The sequence below is a fragment of the Mustela lutreola genome, chromosome 4 (assembly GCF_030435805.1).
Source record: "Mustela lutreola isolate mMusLut2 chromosome 4, mMusLut2.pri, whole genome shotgun sequence".
Lineage (NCBI taxonomy): Eukaryota > Metazoa > Chordata > Mammalia > Carnivora > Mustelidae > Mustela > Mustela lutreola.
Genome location: NC_081293.1, coordinates 170,326,833 through 170,346,253, shown reverse-complemented (window position 1 = coordinate 170,346,253; position 19,421 = coordinate 170,326,833). Strand labels below are relative to the sequence as shown.

At 42.6% G+C, this 19,421-nt stretch overlaps 1 protein-coding gene and 1 long non-coding RNA gene across 4 annotated transcripts in view; one reads left to right on the top strand and one right to left on the bottom strand.

The window, feature by feature from the left end:
• CTTNBP2 (cortactin binding protein 2) overlaps positions 1-19,421 on the top strand; it is a 162,035-nt gene that overhangs the window by 123,923 nt on the left and 18,691 nt on the right. For all 3 annotated transcript variants that reach the window (XM_059171671.1, XM_059171670.1, XM_059171672.1), the window contains 2 exons: positions 2,718-2,804; positions 2,885-2,984. In XM_059171671.1, the coding sequence (XP_059027654.1) occupies positions 2,718-2,804; positions 2,885-2,984 (187 nt within the window). The remainder of the gene's footprint in view (positions 1-2,717; positions 2,805-2,884; positions 2,985-19,421) is intronic.
• On the bottom strand, positions 9,258-10,917 carry LOC131829667 (uncharacterized). Its single transcript, XR_009352949.1, has 3 exons — positions 10,549-10,917; positions 9,671-9,833; positions 9,258-9,384 (listed from the first exon to the last, which is right to left on the bottom strand). It is a non-coding gene; the product is annotated as an uncharacterized LOC131829667 (long non-coding RNA).

Below are 19,421 nucleotides of genomic sequence, written 5' to 3'. Positions count from 1 at the left end.
CTGTAAAGAGATTACACTCCTATAGCCCTCTAAAACAATACATAAATATACATATTCATACACATATCCACTATACAGAGAAAAAAGCTCAAGAAAGCATAAAGTACTTTTTCTTTTTTTCTTCTTCCAATATTTCATTTAAATTCAAGGTAGTTAACATAGAGTGTAGTATTGATTTCAGGAGTAGAATTTAGTGATTGATCACTTACATATGACACCCAGTGCTCATCGTAATGCGTGCCCTTCTTAATGCCCATCGCTCATTTCACCCGCCCCTCCATCCACCGCCCCTCCAGCAACCTCCAGTTGGTTCTCTGTAGTTAAGAGTCTCATACGGTTTGCCTCCCTCTCTGTTTTTGTCTTATTTTTCTCTTCCCTTCCCCTATGTTCATCTGTTTTGTATTTTAAATTCCATGTATGAGTGAAAGCATGCGGTATTTGTCTTCCTCTGACTGACTTATTTCACTTAGCATAATACACTCTAATTCTATCTGTGTCATTGCAAATGGCAAGATTTCGTTCTTTTTGACAGCTGAGTAATATTCCATCGTGTGTATATCCCACATTTTTTTTTTTTTTTTAACCTTTCATCAGTCGATGGACATTTAGGCTCTGCCCATGGGCCCTTTCAATCAGTGCATGTGCCCCTTCAGATCAGTATTTTTGTATCGTTTGGTCACATACCCAGTAGTGCAGTTGCTGGATCATAGGGTAGGTTTAGTTTTAACTTTTTGAGGAACCTCCATACTGTTTTCCAGAGTGGCTGCATCGGTTTGGATTCCCACCAACAGTGTAAGAGGGATCCCCTTTCTCCACATCCTTGCCAACATCTCTTGTTTCCTGACTTGTTAATTTTAGCCATTCTGACAGGTGTGAGATGGTATCTTATTGTGGTTTTGATTTGTAGTTCCATGATGATGAGTGATGTTGAACATTTTTTTCATGCATCTGTTAGCCTTTTGTATGTCTTCTTTGGAGAAATGTCCCTTCATGTCTTCTGCCCATTTCTTAACTGGATTATTTATTTTGGGGGTGTTGGTTTTGATAAGTTCTTTATAGATTTTGGATACCAGCCCTTTATCTGATGTGTTATTTGCAAATATCTTCTCCCAATTCCTAGGCTACCTTTTAGTTTTGTTGATTGTTTCCCTTGTTCAGAAGCTTTTATTTTGAAGAAGTCCCAGCAGTTCATTTTTGCTTTGGTTTTCCTTTCCTCCAAAACATGTCTAGGAAGAAGTTGCTATGGCCTGGGTCAGAGAGGTTGCTGCCTGTGTTCTTCTCTAGGATTTTGATGGTTTCCTGTCTCACATTCAGGTCTTTCATCCATTTTGAATCTGTTTTTGTGTCTGGTGTAAGGTGGTCCAGTTTCATTCTCCTGCATGTGGCTGTTCAGTTTTCCCAACACTGTTTGTTGAAGAGACTGTCCTTTTTCCATTGAATAGTCCTTCCTGCTTTGTTGAAGCTTGGTTAACCATGTAGTTGAAGGTCATTTCTGGGCTCTCTATTCTGTTCCATCAATCTGTGTGTGTTTTTGTACCAGTACTGTACTGTCTTGATGATTACAACTTTGTAATAGAGTTTGAAGTCTGGAATTGTGGTGCCTCCAGCTTTCTCTTTTTCAACATTACTTTGGCTTTTCGGGGTCTTTTCTGGTTCCATAAAAATTTTAGAATTGTTTGTTCTAGCTCTGAAAAATGCTCGTGTTATTTTGATAAGGATTGCATTGAATGTGTAGATTGCTTTGGGTAGTATAGACATTTTAACAATATTTGTTCTTCTAATCCATGAGCATGGAATGTTTTCCCATTTCTTTGGGTCATCTTCAGTTTCTTTCATAAGTGTTCTCTAGCTTTCCAAGTAGAGATCTTTTGCCCCTTTCGTTAGGTTTAGATATCTTGTGATTTTTGGTACAATTGTACATGGTTGATTGGTTGGTTTCTCTTTTTGCTGCTTTGTTATTGGTGTATAGAAATGCCACAGATTTTTGTACATTGATTTTATATCCTGCGACTTTGCTGAATTCATGTATCCAATCTAGCAATTTTTTGGTGAGTCTTTCAGGTTTTCTATATAAAGTATCATGTCATCTGTGAAGAGCGAAAATTTGATTTCTTCCCTGCCAATTTGGATACCATTTATTTCTTTTTGTTGTCTGATTGCTGAGCCTATGAAGGGAAGCATAAGTGTATTTACAGTGGTTGCTTCTCAGTGCTGAGACTATCAGTGTTTTGTATTCTACTTCATTGTTTTGTTGTATTTTCCAGAATACATTGAAATAATGTAATTCATTGCTATTCTAAATACCACTCAAAAGTAAAATAAACATAGGGGAAACTCAAACTAGAGAGCATCTGCAAGAGATAATAAAGAAAAACATTTGCAAGGGACAAAATATACTAAGAACCATGTTCCTAGCCTGCATACTGAACCTCAGTGTGGAAGATACAGGGAAGAAAGAGTGTGCTCCTTACGTGTCAGCTCTTCCTATAAATAAATACTACAAAAAATACTATATAAGTTTATAAAGACTATATCTGCCAGTATTTCATCTTAAAATGAAAGACTTCAAGTGCCCAGTGGATAAAGTTAACCCTGAAAATACTATTTTCAATGTTTTCAAAGACTGAGGACTATCCGAAAGGGAAATTTCTACTTGGGGATCACTTTTTCTCTCTCTCTCTCTCTCTTCTTCACATTACCTCTTGGTTTATTCATAGGTCGAGCAATACCATAATGTCATTTTCCATGGCCCAGAAGGAAGCTTGCAAGACTACGTAGCACATCAGCTTGCTCTCTGCATGAAGGTAGCCACTACCTGTGTACATCTCCTTTTCTCAGAAAATTTTGAAAGCATGTAGAACTAATCCCTGATTTCTTATCACAGCACAGACAGATGGCTGCAGGATTCACGTGTGAAATAGTGAGAGCCAAAGTGGATGCTGGTTTCTCCAAGGAACAGCTAGGAGACCTGTTCATCAGTAGTGGTAAGACCATTCCAGCAAACTGAATTTCGTAACCTAAGGGCATGATCTTCAGTGATGCCTTTGAAAGGAAATAAGCTTTCTTTCTGGAGGGTAAATTTAACATGACTTTTAAGAATTTAACACCCCAGGGATGAAAATGCAAGCTGAACACTTGCAAAAAAAGTATTTTCGTGTATCTGTGATTGCATTTATTGTTCATCCTGTGCCCCCCCATCTTTTACTTGTAACTTGCGTACTATGTAACGGGCACCAGAGGGATACTAAGGGAGCACGTAATGGGAGTCACCAGCCATCCTAGCAGGACTAAGTATTCTGTCACTGATGCTGTTTAGAATTGCATGATGATCATAAAGAGTAGATAGATATTTAGTGAAGTATTTATAAACTCGCTACAACCAAAGCACCCCTTCTTGAAAAACCTGACATGAACTTCCTCCACTTAACCCTTGGTGCATCATGGAGCGGTTAACATGTTGCACACGTGTGCTAAACACGTTGCACACATTAACAAACTCCTATAATGTCAACTACAGCCCTGTGCAGGTGGGTGTCATGTCTGTTCCAACATGGGGAAGCTGACACAGGGAGGCTCAGTATCTTGCCAGAACAAAGAGTGGAAGAATCAGGATTAATTTGTTAATTAATATAGCTTTTTTTTTCTTTTTAAAGATTGTCTCTTCCTGTCAAATAAACACAGTGAGAGAGGGAACACAAGCAGGGGGAGTGGGATAGGGAGAAGCAGGCTTCCTGTTGAGCAGGGAGCCCCATGTCGGGCTCAATCCCTGGACCCTGGGATGATGACCTAAACAGAAGGCAGATGCTTAATGACTGAGCCACCAGGGGCCCCTAGACGCACATTTTAAGGACCGGAAGATCCCACCAGAATCTGAATATTACTGTGGTGCATGGGTCAGCCTTTGTTCAGAAACTAGTGGAAGTCAGCGGCAGAAAGCTGTTTTCCCTGCGGCTATTACTAATAATCACTAACATTTATTTAGCTCTGACTCTGGTAGGCCCTATTGTAAGCACCCTGATTTATAAACATGAAAACATTTCACATAGAAGGTTGGAGCATCCTGACCCAAGAATGCCCAGCAAGGACACGGTCCAGCAGGACTCAGACTGCTACCGAGCCTGCCCTACACCACTGCCGGCCACAGCCCCTTAGAAACTCGCCCACACCATTTCTGTATCCCCACAGGTCCACTACAGTTTTTCCAACTTTCAGTCTTGTTTCATCTCAAATAAGAAGCTGAACTATTTTGTTCTCACTCTGTCAGAGCAGAGAGCAATTATAGACTGAATTCTGCTCTGCACTCTAAGCTTAGAGAGCTAAGAAAGCAGTGACTCAGGTCGACAGGGATGCAGATGTGACCAGCACAGCATTTCTAAACTTGGGGGTGGGGTGTGCAGCATAAGAGTTCCTCTTCCTATTTCCCAATTTGGTGAGTGGCACAAGTCTCTCAGCCTGTCCCACTTGAAACTCTGGTCTTTTCAGCAGGCTTGACAACCTGAATGTGTAGAGTGCAAACAGGCCGCATTAATGGGTGAGGTGGGGAGTGGGGGGCCCTATCTCCATCTACCGGAGGACGGCGGCTCAACACTATGGCAGCTAGCTGCTGATGGCAGTGAGATCCAGTGTCAGGTGCTCTTGTGACTTTTAAGAAGTTAGAAATCCCGGGGCGCCTGGGTGGCTCAGTCATTAAGCGTCTACCTTCTGCTCAGGTCGTGATCCCAGGGTCCTGGGATTGAGCCCCACATTGGGTACCCTGCTCAGCGGGGCCTGCTTCTCTCTCCCTCTCCCACTCCCCCTGCTTGTATTCCCCCTCTAGCTGTCTCTCTCTCTCTGCCAAATAAGTAAAATCTTTAAAAACAAATTTAAAAAGTCAGAAATTCATTTTTATGTGAAAATGTAGGATTTTCTTCTTTCAGTGTTGTCAGTTATTTCGATTTTTAAAGCCACATGAGGCCTGGATAGAACTCCCCGATCCTCTCATTCATGGACGCCTCGTCTTGGTGCCACATAGTCCATAGTCACAGGCCAGATGGGTCCCAGCACGCCTTCTTCCTCCATCCCGTTGGTACTGTCCTGCCTTGGGCCCCCTTTCCTATGTCTCATCTATTTTCCTGTGAATGGCTGCTGTGCCTGCTGCTTCTCCTGCTCAAACATCTTTCACAGGCAGTCAGACCCTTCATTGAAAGCTGTGATTCCTGCCCCATACATTCCTCTATCACCCACACCAGGCCTTCCGTTAAAGGACCCACCTGAGGGGCTTATCTGACCCTGTATGTTTTAAACTGAGATATTATTGAGACATACTATTATGAGTTTAAGGTTTACAACATGTTGATTTGATATACTTCTTTATTGCAAAATAATTACTATAACATGAGCTAGTACCTCTATTACCTCACACAATTAAAATTTCTCTTGTGCTGAGAATAATTATGATCTACTTTCTTAGTAACTTTCAAGTACATAACACAATATTGCTAACTGTAGTCACCCTGCGGGACCTAAGATCCCCAGAACTTACTCATTGTATAACTGAAATTGTGTATTCTTTGATATCTCCCCATTTCCCTCACCCATACCCCAAGTTGCTGCCAACCACCATTTTACTCTGTTTCCATAAGCTTGGCTTTTTCAGATTCCACATATAAGTGATATCATACAGTATTTGTCTTTCTCTGTCTGACTTAATTCTGTTAGTGTAAGGCCCTCAAGGTGCACCGTGTTGTTGAGAATGGCAGGATTTTCTTCTTTCTCCCTGAGTGAAAAATATTCCAGTTATCTGTTGACAGACACTTAGGTTCTTTCCGTCTGTTGGCTATCGTGAGTAATGATGCAGTGAACATGAGAGTGCAGATTACTCTTGGAGGTTCTTGTTTCGTTTTCCTTGGATATATACCCAGAAGTGGGATTGCTGGAAAATCTGACATTTTGAATTTTTTGAGGAACCTCCATACTATCTTAGATAGTATGGAAATGGACCAATTTATATTTCCGCCATCAGTGCTCTAGGGTTTCCTTTCCTCCTCAGTCTTACCAGAGCTTGTTATCTATTGCCTTTCTGACGATAACCGTTCTGACGGGTGTGAGGTGATACCCTATTGTGGTTTTGTTTTACATTTCCCTGATCATTAGTGATGTCATGTATCTTTTCATGGACTTGTTGGCCATCCGTATGTCTACTTTGGAATATCTGGCCCTTTTAAAACAGATGTCTGTGCTCCAACAGAATATGCTATTTCTTCTTTACATGCCCTTTTCTTTTCTTCTCTCTGAGTCTTAGTTCATGCTACAGCTCTCCTCAAGAATGCTAGAGTAAATACACAACGCCCCTCCCCCCCACACACATATGCTGTGACTACCAACCTCACAGGTACTTTACAGAATATTATGCTGTACAGTACTGAATAAAACAGATGTGGTTTTTGACCTTCTGGAAATGACAGAAAAAGCCCCTGTTAAAATTCTCTAAGGACACCTCAAGTGAAGGCTTCTCTGATCCCTCCAGATAGGACTTCTTCCTCTGGTGAACATCAGCAGATTTTATTGATAACTGTGCCCCACCTAACTATAGGTCAAGGCCGTGAGGGTATTATTTGAGCTTTGGCCTTGGCCCACACACACATTGTGAGCTCTGTGAAGCCTGGTCGTGTACCTTACTCTTCTAATTTTCTGGGTACACTTAAAGCTCATAATTATTGGCTGATGAGTGGGTGAGTCTCCTGAGAGAGGAAGTAGACAGGCAAAGACAAAGGGAATGCTTGTCCTATGTCCTCTGCAGGTGTCCGCAAGTGAAAGAGCCTGCTTAGTGTGCATGCAGGGGGACGCAAGAGGAGAGGGCGCAAAACTCGACAGTGGAGTAGGTGATGATAGGGCGTAAAGATAGAGTGATCTGGAGTTTAAAAATGAAGTTTTTGAACAGACTGAAGCAAAAAAAAAAAAAGCCTCCATTTTAACTACCCTCGTTATGTAAGAAGTGGTCTATCACCTGTAAATGGGGCAGGGTTTTATTCTCTCTTCAGCTCAGTAGCTTATAAATGTGAAATACATTTTTTTCTCTTTTTAATAACAAAGGTAAGGCACAAATGAAGGTTTGTCTGCTAAGGCCTTTTTTTTTTTTTTTTTTAAGATTTAATTAATTAATTTATTTAGAGACAGCATGAGTGAGGGGGAGGGGGAGAAGGGGAGGGAGAAGCAGGCCCAGCTGAGCAGGAAGCCCGACTGGGGGCTTGATCCCCAGACCCCGGGATCATGACCTGAGCCAAAGGCAGACGCTTAACCATCTGAGCCACCCAGGCCCCCTCATCTGCTGAGACCTTGAATGCCGTGGCCCAAGGTAGGCCCCTGAGCGTTGTCATACATATTCCTCAGTTTGCCTTGTTCTCGGTGCCACGTCAGCGCAGAATTCTGGCGAATCTGGTCCTGCCTCTCCTCTTGGCCTCCCTGCTGCTGCCCTTCTACCTGTCGTTGTGGAGGTCTCGTCCCTGACGCTGCTTATTTCCTCCGGCCAGCCCCTCACAAGCCTCTGCAGCGCTCACGGGGTTCATTCTACAGTTTAAAGTTGCGCTTGTCCTTTCCCGGCTGTTATACTCGAGTGGCTATGGGACAGACACTACGGTTCTCTGATCATATGTGGAGAAGCTTAGGGTCTGGCCCCTGATCTTCCCTTGCTGCTGTCCATCCTCATCTCCTAAAATTCCGTGCATTTTAGGAGCTCCCTAGGACCCACTGCTATTGACTGGAGACCAGTGGAAAGATCACCGAGACAGTGCATGTTCGGTAGAGTAGGCGGGGCCCCAGGGTTTTGAGCAGGGCAGGGTCCCCTCCTGGGAGCCAATGGGAGGAGTCATTGATGGGTGTGGTGTCACTTCTTTTGTAGTGCAGAAGGCCCGAAAACAGGGGCTGTTCTTTTGGTCAGGAGGTGATGGAAAAAGGGCCGTGAGTAGAGGAGGCAGAGGTTTGGATGAGGAAAAGCATATTCCTAGGCTCTTCCACTGCAGTTTTTAGAATAACGTTGGAATAGGAATTACTTGTCAGTTTTTCTCTTGCGTTTTTACCAAGAAATTAAATTGATCAAATTATATTAGTATAATTGAGGCATATACTGATTTGTAAGGAGTACATTTATTTCTTGATTTTAACCTTATTTGCTTCACAGGAAGAGATTTAAACTACTTGGAAGAGGCTGGGCTAGGATGTTGAACTGTGAGCTTTCACTATGCACGCACATAGATCACCTCACGAGCTTCTCTCTATGACTGCAGAAGAAAGCCAGCAGAGAGTCACAGAGAATGAACAAAAGAAAGACATGAGCAGAGTATCTAAGAAGGAAAAGTAGCAAATGTATTTTGAATTATTAGGTTTAAGGGCATACGAGTAGCGCAGTCCATTAAACGTCTAATTCTTGATTTTGGCTCAGGTCGTGATCACAGAGTTGTGAGACAGTGGCCCTTGCTTAGGGCTCTGCACTGGCGTGGAGTCTGCTTAAGGTTCTCTGTCTTCCTCTCCTTCTGCCCCTGCCCACTGCTCGCTCTAGCTCAAAAAAAAAAAAAAAAAAAAATTCTAAAACTTATATGGAGACTAAAATAAAAGGTTCCCATGAAGAAAAGAATGTAGAACAAAAGAACACATTAAAAAAAATTACCAAGCATTATTTTGTGTTTATTTGAAAATAGAAAAATAGAAAATAGAATTAAAATAAAATTCAGAAAAATATTTTCCCCTTCATGCTGCCTTTTGTGAGAGGTAGTCACAGTATATGGTCCTGTTGTTCGGTGAAGGCGTTATGAAGGTGTATTAGAATTGGATCAGATTTTGCCTCAGGATAAGGTATGTAGTTAGGTCAGCAAGACAGATACTTTTTGAAATTACATGTGACAATAAGCAGCAAAAAAAAATTTTTTTGGATACTTAGATTGGTATTTTAAAGTAACACTTTGAATCCTTGGGAGAACTTTTCTTTTTGGAAGTAATAAAGATAGAATTACCATAATAACCGTAGTCAGCAGTTGGAGTCCCCATAACAGTTTAGCTCCTTGGACACCACATTACTGAGGCTTTCGGAAGGTTTGTCCCTTGCTTCTTATCCGGACTCAGGGTGTCATCCCTGCACAGCCTTGTTCTAAGTGGACTGTAAAAGCCAGGCTGCTTTCTATCCCAGGGGGGAGATTATCCAGACTTGTGGTCACTTTGGACACAAAGAAGTTAGGATTTAACTATAAATGTAGTAGGTTAATTATTTTGAAACCATTGACTGTTGCTTTAGAACTGAATCTCCAGAACTTTGAATACAAGGTCATACAAAACTGGGCTGTAGCCCTGAACCCAGCCCAGGAAGTGTCTGATGAAGACCATCGGTCCGCAGGAGAGGAGTGGGGCTGGCACAGCCTATAAAGTTGGAACAAAAACAGACAAAAAGAGTCCATTCGTTTCAGAAATAGGGCTTCGAAGTAGCCTAAGGCGAGGGAATCTAAATGACTAACTTTCTGGCAAGACGTTGGTAGAAATCTCCAGCTCTCGCATGGGGTGTGTAGCCTCTCTCATCTCTGTAGCAGCTGAGCAGAGGCTGGTTTATCCTTCAGACTGGAAATTTCCTGCTCCTGGGCTTGGTTAGACCTGAAACTCCGCTAAATAATCTGAAGGAGGCACATGCTGTTGAGCAAATAAAATTTACCTTTGCGGGCGCCTGGGTGGCTCAGTGGGTTGGGCCGCTGCCTTCGGCTCAGGTCATGATCTCGGGGTCCTGGGATCGAGTCCCGTATCGGGCTCTCTGCTCAGCAGGGAGCCTGCTTCTCTCTCTCTCTCTCTGCCTGCCTCCATCTGCTTCTGATATCTCTCTGTCAAATAAATAAATAAAATCTTTAAAAAAAAAAAAAATTTACCTTTGGACCAACTTAGTTTAGGGTGTTGAACTTGAGTAGTTAGAGCAGTCGGTGTGACTTAGTAAAGGAGGTCCTGAGACTGGCATTGTTGAAGACAAAGCTTTTCATCAGAGAAGCCCCGTCTCCCTGACCCTGGGTTGGTACCTGATGGGACACCAGGATAAACCAAGACGAGGGGGACCCCAACCCAGCTGCTTTGAACGGCAGCCCTACCCCCTTTTTGTCTAGGGCACAGATTGTCCGTTTAAGGGGTGATTAATGGAGGAGCCATACAGCCCTTTTTTTGTGGGCCTAAGAGAACGTTAAGTGGTTTTCAAAAGATCTCCGACATTCCCGTGAACGTATTCATTCTATCCCCAGCCTCAGTTCTCCCCGGTTGCTCCCGTGCTCCGGTCCCACCACCCGCTGGACCTCTCCGACAGGATGCGTCCCTCCGCCAGTCCCTGAGACCGGACCCATCCCCCACGCCTGCGCCGCACGTGTGCTCTTCTCAGGAGCGCTCGGCCTCCCCGAGCCGCGCGGCCTCTTCTCCAGCGGGAACAGCAGCACTGTCTCTGGACATTTCCTCTCTGCACCTCTCTCAAGAGGGCCAGCCCCTCGGCTCTCCTGACTCCCTCTCAAACCCGTTTGATCTGTACCTTGGCCTTGGACTCTTACCTCCTGCACTCACCTCAGCAATCAGACCCCTGTAGGTGTGTTTTCCTTGGCTTTCCTCTCAAGGCGTTCTTGGCACCAGAGTGAGGTCTCAAAGCTGAAATCCAATCCTGTTCATCCTTCTCCTTTCGGACTTGCGTGGCTTCCCAGAGCCAGTGGTTTCTCCCTCCCGACACAACATTCTAGTTCTTCCACCTGTCATCTGTGGCCGCGTTCTGAGGCTGCATATCCTCAAGTTTCACCCCAGGCTGCACGCAAGGTGCCAGTGGCCCAGCCCAGCGCAGTGAAGTCAGAACATCTAGGGACGCATCCGGGGAGGGTTCCCTGCAGCCCCGGGGGGAGGACATGGTCGCTGCAGGACCGCTGCCCACAGCTGCGGCTGCTTGATCCCATGCCACTGATGTGACTTCACCCCAGGCTTCTAGCCAGCCCTGACTGGAGCTTTTTTATCAGCTTTGACCTCACCGTCCTGCCCTCTTGCATCTATTCTGACCTTGACCTGATGGCTTACTCTCTTCCTGCCCCGTTTTCATTCTCTGCTAATGAAAGCCTTCTCCTGACTGCCTCGGAACATGCTATCCGTTGAAAAAGATGCATTTTAAAATGCCACACACACACCCCGCCCAGTTAGAACCAGTCCCCTCTGGTATGCCACAGCACTTAGCCTAGGGCATACAGCAAGAGGGCCATGGATGAACAGTTGTGGAAATGCAGATACGTGTTCCTATGGAGAGTCTGGCTGGAGCCGCGGCTTCAGGCCACTGGAGCTAGCTGTACCCTCGACACAAATTCAGGAAGGATGGAGGCCTTTAGTCCTTGGGTATAGGAAAGCAGATCCTTGAGCCATTCAGCCCGCTCTGGTTTTTATCACCACGTAGAAAAGGTTTGTTGGTTTATCATTGTTGAAATGAACTGTAGATTCATCATACTTCCACAGTCAGTGTGTTTCTGAAAGAACAGGTGAATGCGGAGAAGCGCTGTGTACCGAATATCGGTGTGGAAAGAGACTGAGCACAAGTGGATGCTGGTTACCGCCCCCACAAAACGACCGCATCCAGAGGGGCTGTTACTGTTTCTAGTGTTCTAGTTTTAAAGCTTCACAGTGTGCAGAGAAGCTATTTCAGTCTCAGAAGAGATTCATTTATAATGTTCAAGGAGTTCTTTTGAAAGTGAAAATGCATTTGTCTAGAGTAACAAGGGGGACTAGCGTATAATCTATTATAATGAATATTTGGGAGAAATGGACTACATGAAAAAATTGCTTATGTATTTTTTTTTTTTGCCTATTTATTTTTTATTTATTTATTTTTTTAATTTTTAATTTTTTATTTTTTATAAACATATATTTTTATCCCCAGGGGTACAGGTCTGTGAATCACCAGGTTTACACACTTCACAGCACTCACCAAATCACATACCCTCCCCAATGTCCATAATCCCACCCCCTTCTCCCAAACCCCCTCCCCCCGGCAACCCTCAGTTTGTTTCGTGAGATTAAGAGTCACTTATGGTTTGTCTCCCTCCCAATCCCATCTTGTTTCATTTATTCTTCTTCTACCCACTTAAGCCTCCATGTTGCATCACCACTTCCTCATATCAGGGAGATCATATGATAGTTGTCTTTCTCTGCTTGACTTATTTCGCTAAGCATGATACGCTCTAGTTCCATCCATGTTGTTGCAAATGGCAAGATTTCATTTCTTTTGATGGCTGCATAGTATTCCATTGTGTATATATACCACATCTTCTTGATCCATTCATCTGTTGATGGACATCTAGGTTCTTTCCATAGTTTGGCTATTGTGGACATTGCTCCTATAAACATTCGGGTGCATGTGTCCCTTTGGATCACTACATTTGTATCTTTAGGGTAAATACCCAATAGTGCAATTGCTGGGTCATAGGGCAGTTCTATTTTCAACATTTTGAGGAACCTCCATGCTGTTTTCCAGAGTGGCTGCACCAGCTTGCATTCCCACCAACAGTGTAGGAGGGTTCCCCTTTCTCCGCATCCTCGCCAGCATCTGTCATTTCCTGATTTGTTGATTTTAGCCATTCTGACTGGTGTGAGGTGATATCTCATTGTGGTTTTGATTTGTATTTCCCTGATGCCGAGTGATATGGAGCACTTTTTCATGTGTCTGTTCGCCATCTGGATGTCTTCTTTGCAGAAATGTCTGTTCATGTCTTCTGCCCATTTCTTGATTGGATTATTTGTTCTTTGGGTGTTGAGTTTGCTAAGTTCTTTATAGATTCTGGACACTAGTCCTTTATCTGATATGTCGTTTGCAAATATCTTCTCCCATTCTGTCAGTTGTCTTTTGATTTTGTTAACTGTTTCCTTTGCTGTGCAAAAGCTTTTGATCTTGATGAAATCCCAGTAGTTCATTTTTTCCCTTGCTTCCCTTGCCTTTTGCGTTGTTCCTAGAAGGTGTTGCTGCGGCAGAGGTCGAAGAGGTTGCTGCCCGTGTTCTCCTCAAGGATTTTGATGGATTCCTTTCGTACATTGAGATCCTTCATCCATTTTGAGTCTATTTTTGTGTGTGGTGTAAGGAAATGGTCCAATTTCATTTTTCTGCATGTGGCTGTCCAATTTTCCCAGCACCATTTATTGAAAAGGCTGTCTTTTTTCCATTGGACATTCTTTCCTGCTTTGTCGAAGATTAGTTGACCATAGATTTGAGGGTCTATTTCTGGGCTCTCTATTCTGTTCCATTGATCTATGTGTCTGTTTTTGTGCCAGTACCATGCTGTCTTGATGATGACAGCTTTGTAATAGAGCCTGAAGTCCGGAATTGTGATGCCACCAACGTTGGCTTTCTTTTTCAATATCCCTTTGGCTATTCGAGGTCTTTTCTGGTTCCATATAAATTTTAGCATTATTTGTTCCATTTCTTTGAAAAAGATGGATGGTACTTTGATAGGAATTGCATTAAATGTGTAAATTGCTTTAGGTAGCATAGACATTTTCACAATATTTATTCTTCCAATCCAGGAGCATGGCACATTTTTCCATTTCTTTGTGTCTTCCTCAATTTCTTTCATGAGTACTTTATAGTTTTCTGAGTATAGATTCTGTGTCTCTTTGGTTAGGTTTATTCCTAGGTATCTTATGGTTTTGGATGCAATTGTAAATGGGATTGACTCCTTAATATCTCTTTCTTCTGTCTTGCTGTTGGTGTAGAGAAATGCAACTGATTTCTGTGCATTGATTTTATATCCTGACACTTTACTGAATTCCTGTATAAGTTCTAGCAGTTTTGGAGTGGAGTCTTTTGGGTTTTCCACATATAGTATCATATCATCTGCGAAGAGTGATAATTTGACTTCTTCTTTGCCGATTTGGATGCCTTTAATTTCCTTTTGTTGTCTGATTGCTGAGGCTAGGACCTCTAGTACGATGTTGAATAGCAATGGTGATAATGGACATCCCTGCCGTGTTCCTGACCTTAGCGGAAAAGCTTTCAGTTTTTCTCCATTGAGAATGATATTTGCGGTGGGTTTTTCATAGATGGCTTTGATGATATTGAGGTATGTGCCCTCTATCCCTACACTTTGAAGAGTTTTGTTCAGGAAGGGATGTTGTACTTTGTCAAATGCTTTTTCAGCATCTATTGAGAGTATCATATGGTTCTTGTTCTTTCTTTTATTGATGTGTTGTATCACATTGACTGATTTGCGGATGTTGAACCAACCTTGCAGCCCTGGAATAAATCCCACTTGGTCGTGGTGAATAATCTTTTTAATGTACTGTTGAATCCTATTGGCTAGTATTTTGTTGAGTATTTTCGCATCTGTGTTCATCAAGGATATCGGTCTATAGCTCTCTTTTTTGGTGGGATCCTTGTCTGGTTTTGGGATCAAGGTGATGCTGGCCTCATAAAATGAGTTTGGAAGTTTTCCTTCCATTTCTATTTTTTGGAACAGTTTCAGGAGAATAGGAATTAGTTCTTCTTTAAATGTTTGGTAGAATTCCCCCGGGAAGCCGTCTGGCCCTGGGCTTTTGTTTGTTTGGAGATTTTTAATGACTGTTTCAATCTCCTTACTGGTTATGGGTCTGTTCAGGCTTTCTATTTCTTCCTGGTTCAGTTGTGGTAGTTTATATGTTTCTAGGAATGCATCCATTTCTTCCAGATTGTCAAATTTATTGCCGTAGAGTTGCTCATAGTATGTTCTTATAATAGTTTGTATTTCTTTGGTGTTAGTTGTGATCTCTCCTCTTTCATTCGTGATTTTATTTATTTGGGTCCTTTCTCTTTTCTTTTTGATAAGTCGGGCCAGGGGTTTATCAATTTTATTAATTCTTTCAAAGAACCAGCTCCTAGTTTCGTTGATTTGTTCTATTGTTTTTTTGGTTTCTATTTCATTGATTTCTGCTCTGATCTTTATGATTTCTCTTCTCCTGCTGGGCTTAGGGTTTCTTTCTTGTTCTTTCTCCAGCTCCTTTAGGTGTAGGGTTAGGTTGTGTACCTGAGACCTTTCTTGTTTCTTGAGAAAGGCTTGTACCGCTATATATTTTCCTCTCAGGACTGCCTTTGTTGTGTCCCACAGATTTTGAACCGTTGTATTTTCATTATCATTTGTTTCCATGATTTTTTTCAATTCTTCTTTAATTTCCCGGTTGACCCATTCATTCTTTAGAAGGATACTGTTTAGTCTCCATGTATTTGGGTTCTTTCCAAACTTCCTTTTGTGGTTGAGTTCTAGCTTTAGAGCATTGTGGTCTGAAAATATGCAGGGAATGATCCCAATCTTTTGATACCGGTTGAGTCCTGATTTAGGACCGAGGATGTGATATATTCTGGAGAATGTTCCATGTGCACTAGAGAAGAATGTGTATTCTGTTGCTTTGGGATGAAATATTCTGAATATATCTGTGATGTCCATCTGGTCCAGTGTGTCGTTTAAGGCCTTTATTTCCTTGCTGATCTTTTGCTTGGATGACCTGTCCATTTCAGTGAGGGGAGTGTTAAAGTCCCCTACTATTATTGTATTATTGTTGATGTGTTTCTTTGATTTTGTTATTAATTGGTTTATATAGTTGGCTGCTCCCACATTGGGGGCATAGATATTTAAAATTGTTAAATCTTCTTGTTGGACAGACCCTTTGAGTATGATATAGTGTCCTTCCTCATCTCTTATTACAGTCTTTGGCTTAAAATCTAATTGATCTGATATAAGGATTGCCACTCCTGCTTTCTTCTGATGTCCATTAGCATGGTAAATTCTTTTCCACCCCCTCACTTTAAATCTGGAGGTGTCTTCGGGCTTAAAATGTGTTTCTTGGAGGCAACATATAGATGGGTTTTGTTTTTTTATCCATTCTGATACCCTGTGTCTTTTGACAGGGGCATTTAGCCCATTCACATTCAGGGTAACTATTGAGAGATATGAATTTAGTGCCATTGTATTGCCTGTAAGGTGACTGTTACTGTATAGGTCTCTATTCCTTTCTGATCTACCACTTGTAGGCTCTCTCTTTGCTTAGAGGACCCCTTTCAATATTTCCTGTAGAGCTGGTTTGGTATTTGCAAATTCTTTCAGTTGTTGTTTGTCCTGGAAGCTTTTAATCTCTCCTTCTATTTTCAATGATAGCCTAGCTGGATATAGTATTCTTGGCTGCATGTTTTTCTCGTTTAGTGCTCTGAAAATATCATGCCAGCTCTTTCTGGCCTGCCAGGTCTCTGTGGATAAGTCAGCTGCCAATCTAATATTTTTACCATTGTATGTTACAGACTTCTTTTCCCGGGCTGCTTTCAGGATTTTCTCTTTGTCATTGAGACTTGTAAATTTTACTATTAGGTGATGGGGTGTGGGCCTATTCTTATTAATTTTGAGGGGCATTCTCTGAACCTCCTGAATTTTGATGCTCGTTCCCTTTGCCATATTGGGGAAATTCTCCCCAATAATTCTCTCCAGTATACCTTCTGCTCCCCTCTCACTTTCTTCTTCTTCTGGAATCCCAATTATTCTAATGTTGTTTCGTCTTATGGTGTCACTTATCTCTCGAATTCTCCCCTCGTGGTCCAGTAGCTGTTTGTCCCTCTTTTGCTCAGCTTCTTTATTCTCTGTCATTTGGTCTTCTATATCACTAATTCTTTCTTCTGCCTCATTTATCCTAGCAGTTAGAGCCTCCATTTTTGATTGCACCTCATTAATAGCTTTTTTGATTTCACCTTGGTTAGATTTTAGTTCTTTTATTTCTCCAGAAAGGGCTTTTATATCTCTCGAGAGGGTTTCTCTCATATCTTCCATGCCTTTTTCGAGCCCGGCTAGAACCTTGAGAATTGTCATTCTGAACTCTAGATCTGACATATTACCGATGTCTGTATTAATTAGGTCCCTAGCCTTCGGTACTGCCTCTTGTTCTTTTTTTTGTGTTGAATTTTTCCGTCTTGTCATTTTGTCCAGATAAGAGTAAATGAAGGGGCAAGTAAAATACTAAAAGGGTGGCAACAACCCCAGGAAAATATGCTTTAACCAAATTAGAAGAGATCCAAAATCGTGAGTGGGGAGAAAGGGGATAAAAAGAGGTTCAAAAAGGAAGAAAGAAAAAAGAAAAAGAAAAAAAAGAAAGGAAAAGAATATTTTTAAAGAAAGAAAACACCTAAGAAAAATGTAAAAAAATATATATATATATATTAGATAAACTAGTAAAAAATCGTTAAAAAAGAAAAAGGTAACAGTTAAAAAAAAATTTTACCCGAAGGCGAGAAAAAAAAAAAAATGAAAAAGAAAAAATTAAATTAACTGCAAGACTAAAAAAAATCACAGGAAAAAAGCCATGAGTTCCGTGCTTGGCTTTCTCCTCCTCTGGAATTCTGCTGCTCTCCTTGGTATTGAAACCGCACTCCTTGGTAGGTGAACTTGGTCTCGGCTGGATTTCTTGTTGATCTTCTGGGGGAGGGGCCTGTTGTAGTGATTCTCAAGTGTCTTTGCCCCAGGCGGAATTACACCGCCCTTACCCGGGGCCGGGGTGAGTAATCCGCTCGGGTTTGCTTTCAGGAGCTTTTGTTCCCTGAGCGCTTTCCGTAGAGTTCCAGAGGACGGGAATACAAATGGCGGCCTCCTGGTCTCCGGCCCGGAGGAGCCGAGAGCCCAGGGCCCCACTCCTCAGTGCGCCCTCAGAGAACAGCGCCCAGTTACTCCCGTCTGCCTGACCTCCGGCCGCGCTCCGAGCTCACCGAGCCTGCGACCGGTTCAAGGTAACACGGAGCTGCGAGCTTACTGTCGGCTCTGTCTCTGTAGCCGGCTTTCCCGTTCCAATACCCACAAGCTCTGCGACACTCAGACACCCCCGATCCTTCTGTGACCCTGCGGGACCTGAGGCCACGCTGACCCCGCGTGGGCTTCGCCCCGGTTTAGCCTCTGGAGCGATGTCCCTCAGCGGAACAGACTTTTAAAAGTCCTGATTTTGTGCGCGGTTGCTCCGCCGCTTGCCGGGAGCCGGCCCCTCCCCCCGGGGTCTATCTTCCCGTCGCTTTGGATTCACTTCTCCGCCGGTCCTACCTTTCAGAAAGTGGTTGTTTTTCTGTTTCCAGAATTGCTGTTCTTCTTCTCTTCGATCTGCCGATGGATTTTCAGGTGTTTGCAATCTTTAGATAAGCTATCTAGCTGATCTCCGGCTAGCTGAAGCAGTCTCAGCTTGCTACTTCTCCGCCATCTTGACCTGCTTATGTATTTTAAATTGATCTCTTTTTCTCAAGGTTAATTTGGCTAAGACTGAGGCACCTTAGAATCTTAAAAATTAAAAATGTTATAATCCACTGGTATGTGGGAAGTAGTAATATGCTTTAACTATAGCGTTAACATTGGAGTGCTCAGTAGGTGCTAAGCACTGTTTCAAGTACATTCCATCTATGGACTTACTTGATTCCTATATATAATCACAACCTTCCATTTATTTTCTATCTTTCGTGTTGGGTCGGTAGGCAATTTAATGCCCCTTTCATAAGGAGGATCACTAAGGCAAGGTTCAGAAGTCCTGGGGTGCCTGGCTGGCTCAATCATTTGAGCATCCAACTCCTGATTTTAGCTCAGGTCATGATCTCAGGGTCGTGAAGTGGACACCTGCACTGGGCTCCGCACTCACCATGGAGTCTGCCAGATGATTCTCCCTCCCCCACCCCCTCTCACATGAGCATGTGCACACCCACTCTCTCAAACAAATAAGTCTTTGAAAAAAAAAAAAAAAAACCAAAGTCCTAGTCCTTCCTCACAACCGTCATGAAACCCAAGTCAAACCTCTTTAACCTCTCTGAGGTCTGTAAAATGAAAGGATGGATCTGCTTCTCTCTCTGAGGTCCTAGCTTCGTAATTTATGAATATTACATGTAGGTGTAATTTCAGTGTCACTTACGGGTTTCTGACCTTTTGTATTTTGAAATATATATTCATAAAATACATACTACCCATATTTATAGATCAGTGAATAATTTTAAATAAAGTAACCACGTAAGTACCAAACCAGGCCAAGAAACAGATTATTCCCAACTTCCAGAATGTGGCCATGTGCCCTCTTCACAAACCCTTCTAGAGCTAAACCATTGGTCCATCTTTTGTGATAACCATTTCTTTGCTTTTCTATATCATTTTACTACCTTTAAATCCCTTTACTACTTTTACTCCCTTGTGAATCCCTAAATTTTATATTCAGTATTGCCCGTGTTTGAACTCTATGTGTTGAAATCATATTATGTGTGTACTTTTGCGACTTGCTTCTTACTGAATTGTTTGTGACCGTCCATGTTGAGGATTGTGGGCGTTTGTTCACTGTCCTCTCCAATCTATGAATACACTCCTGTGTATCTGTTCTGCTGTCAGCGGGAATCGGGGTTGATCCTAATTGGGATCTGTCGTGAAACCAGTAGTGGATCATCGTATGTGTAC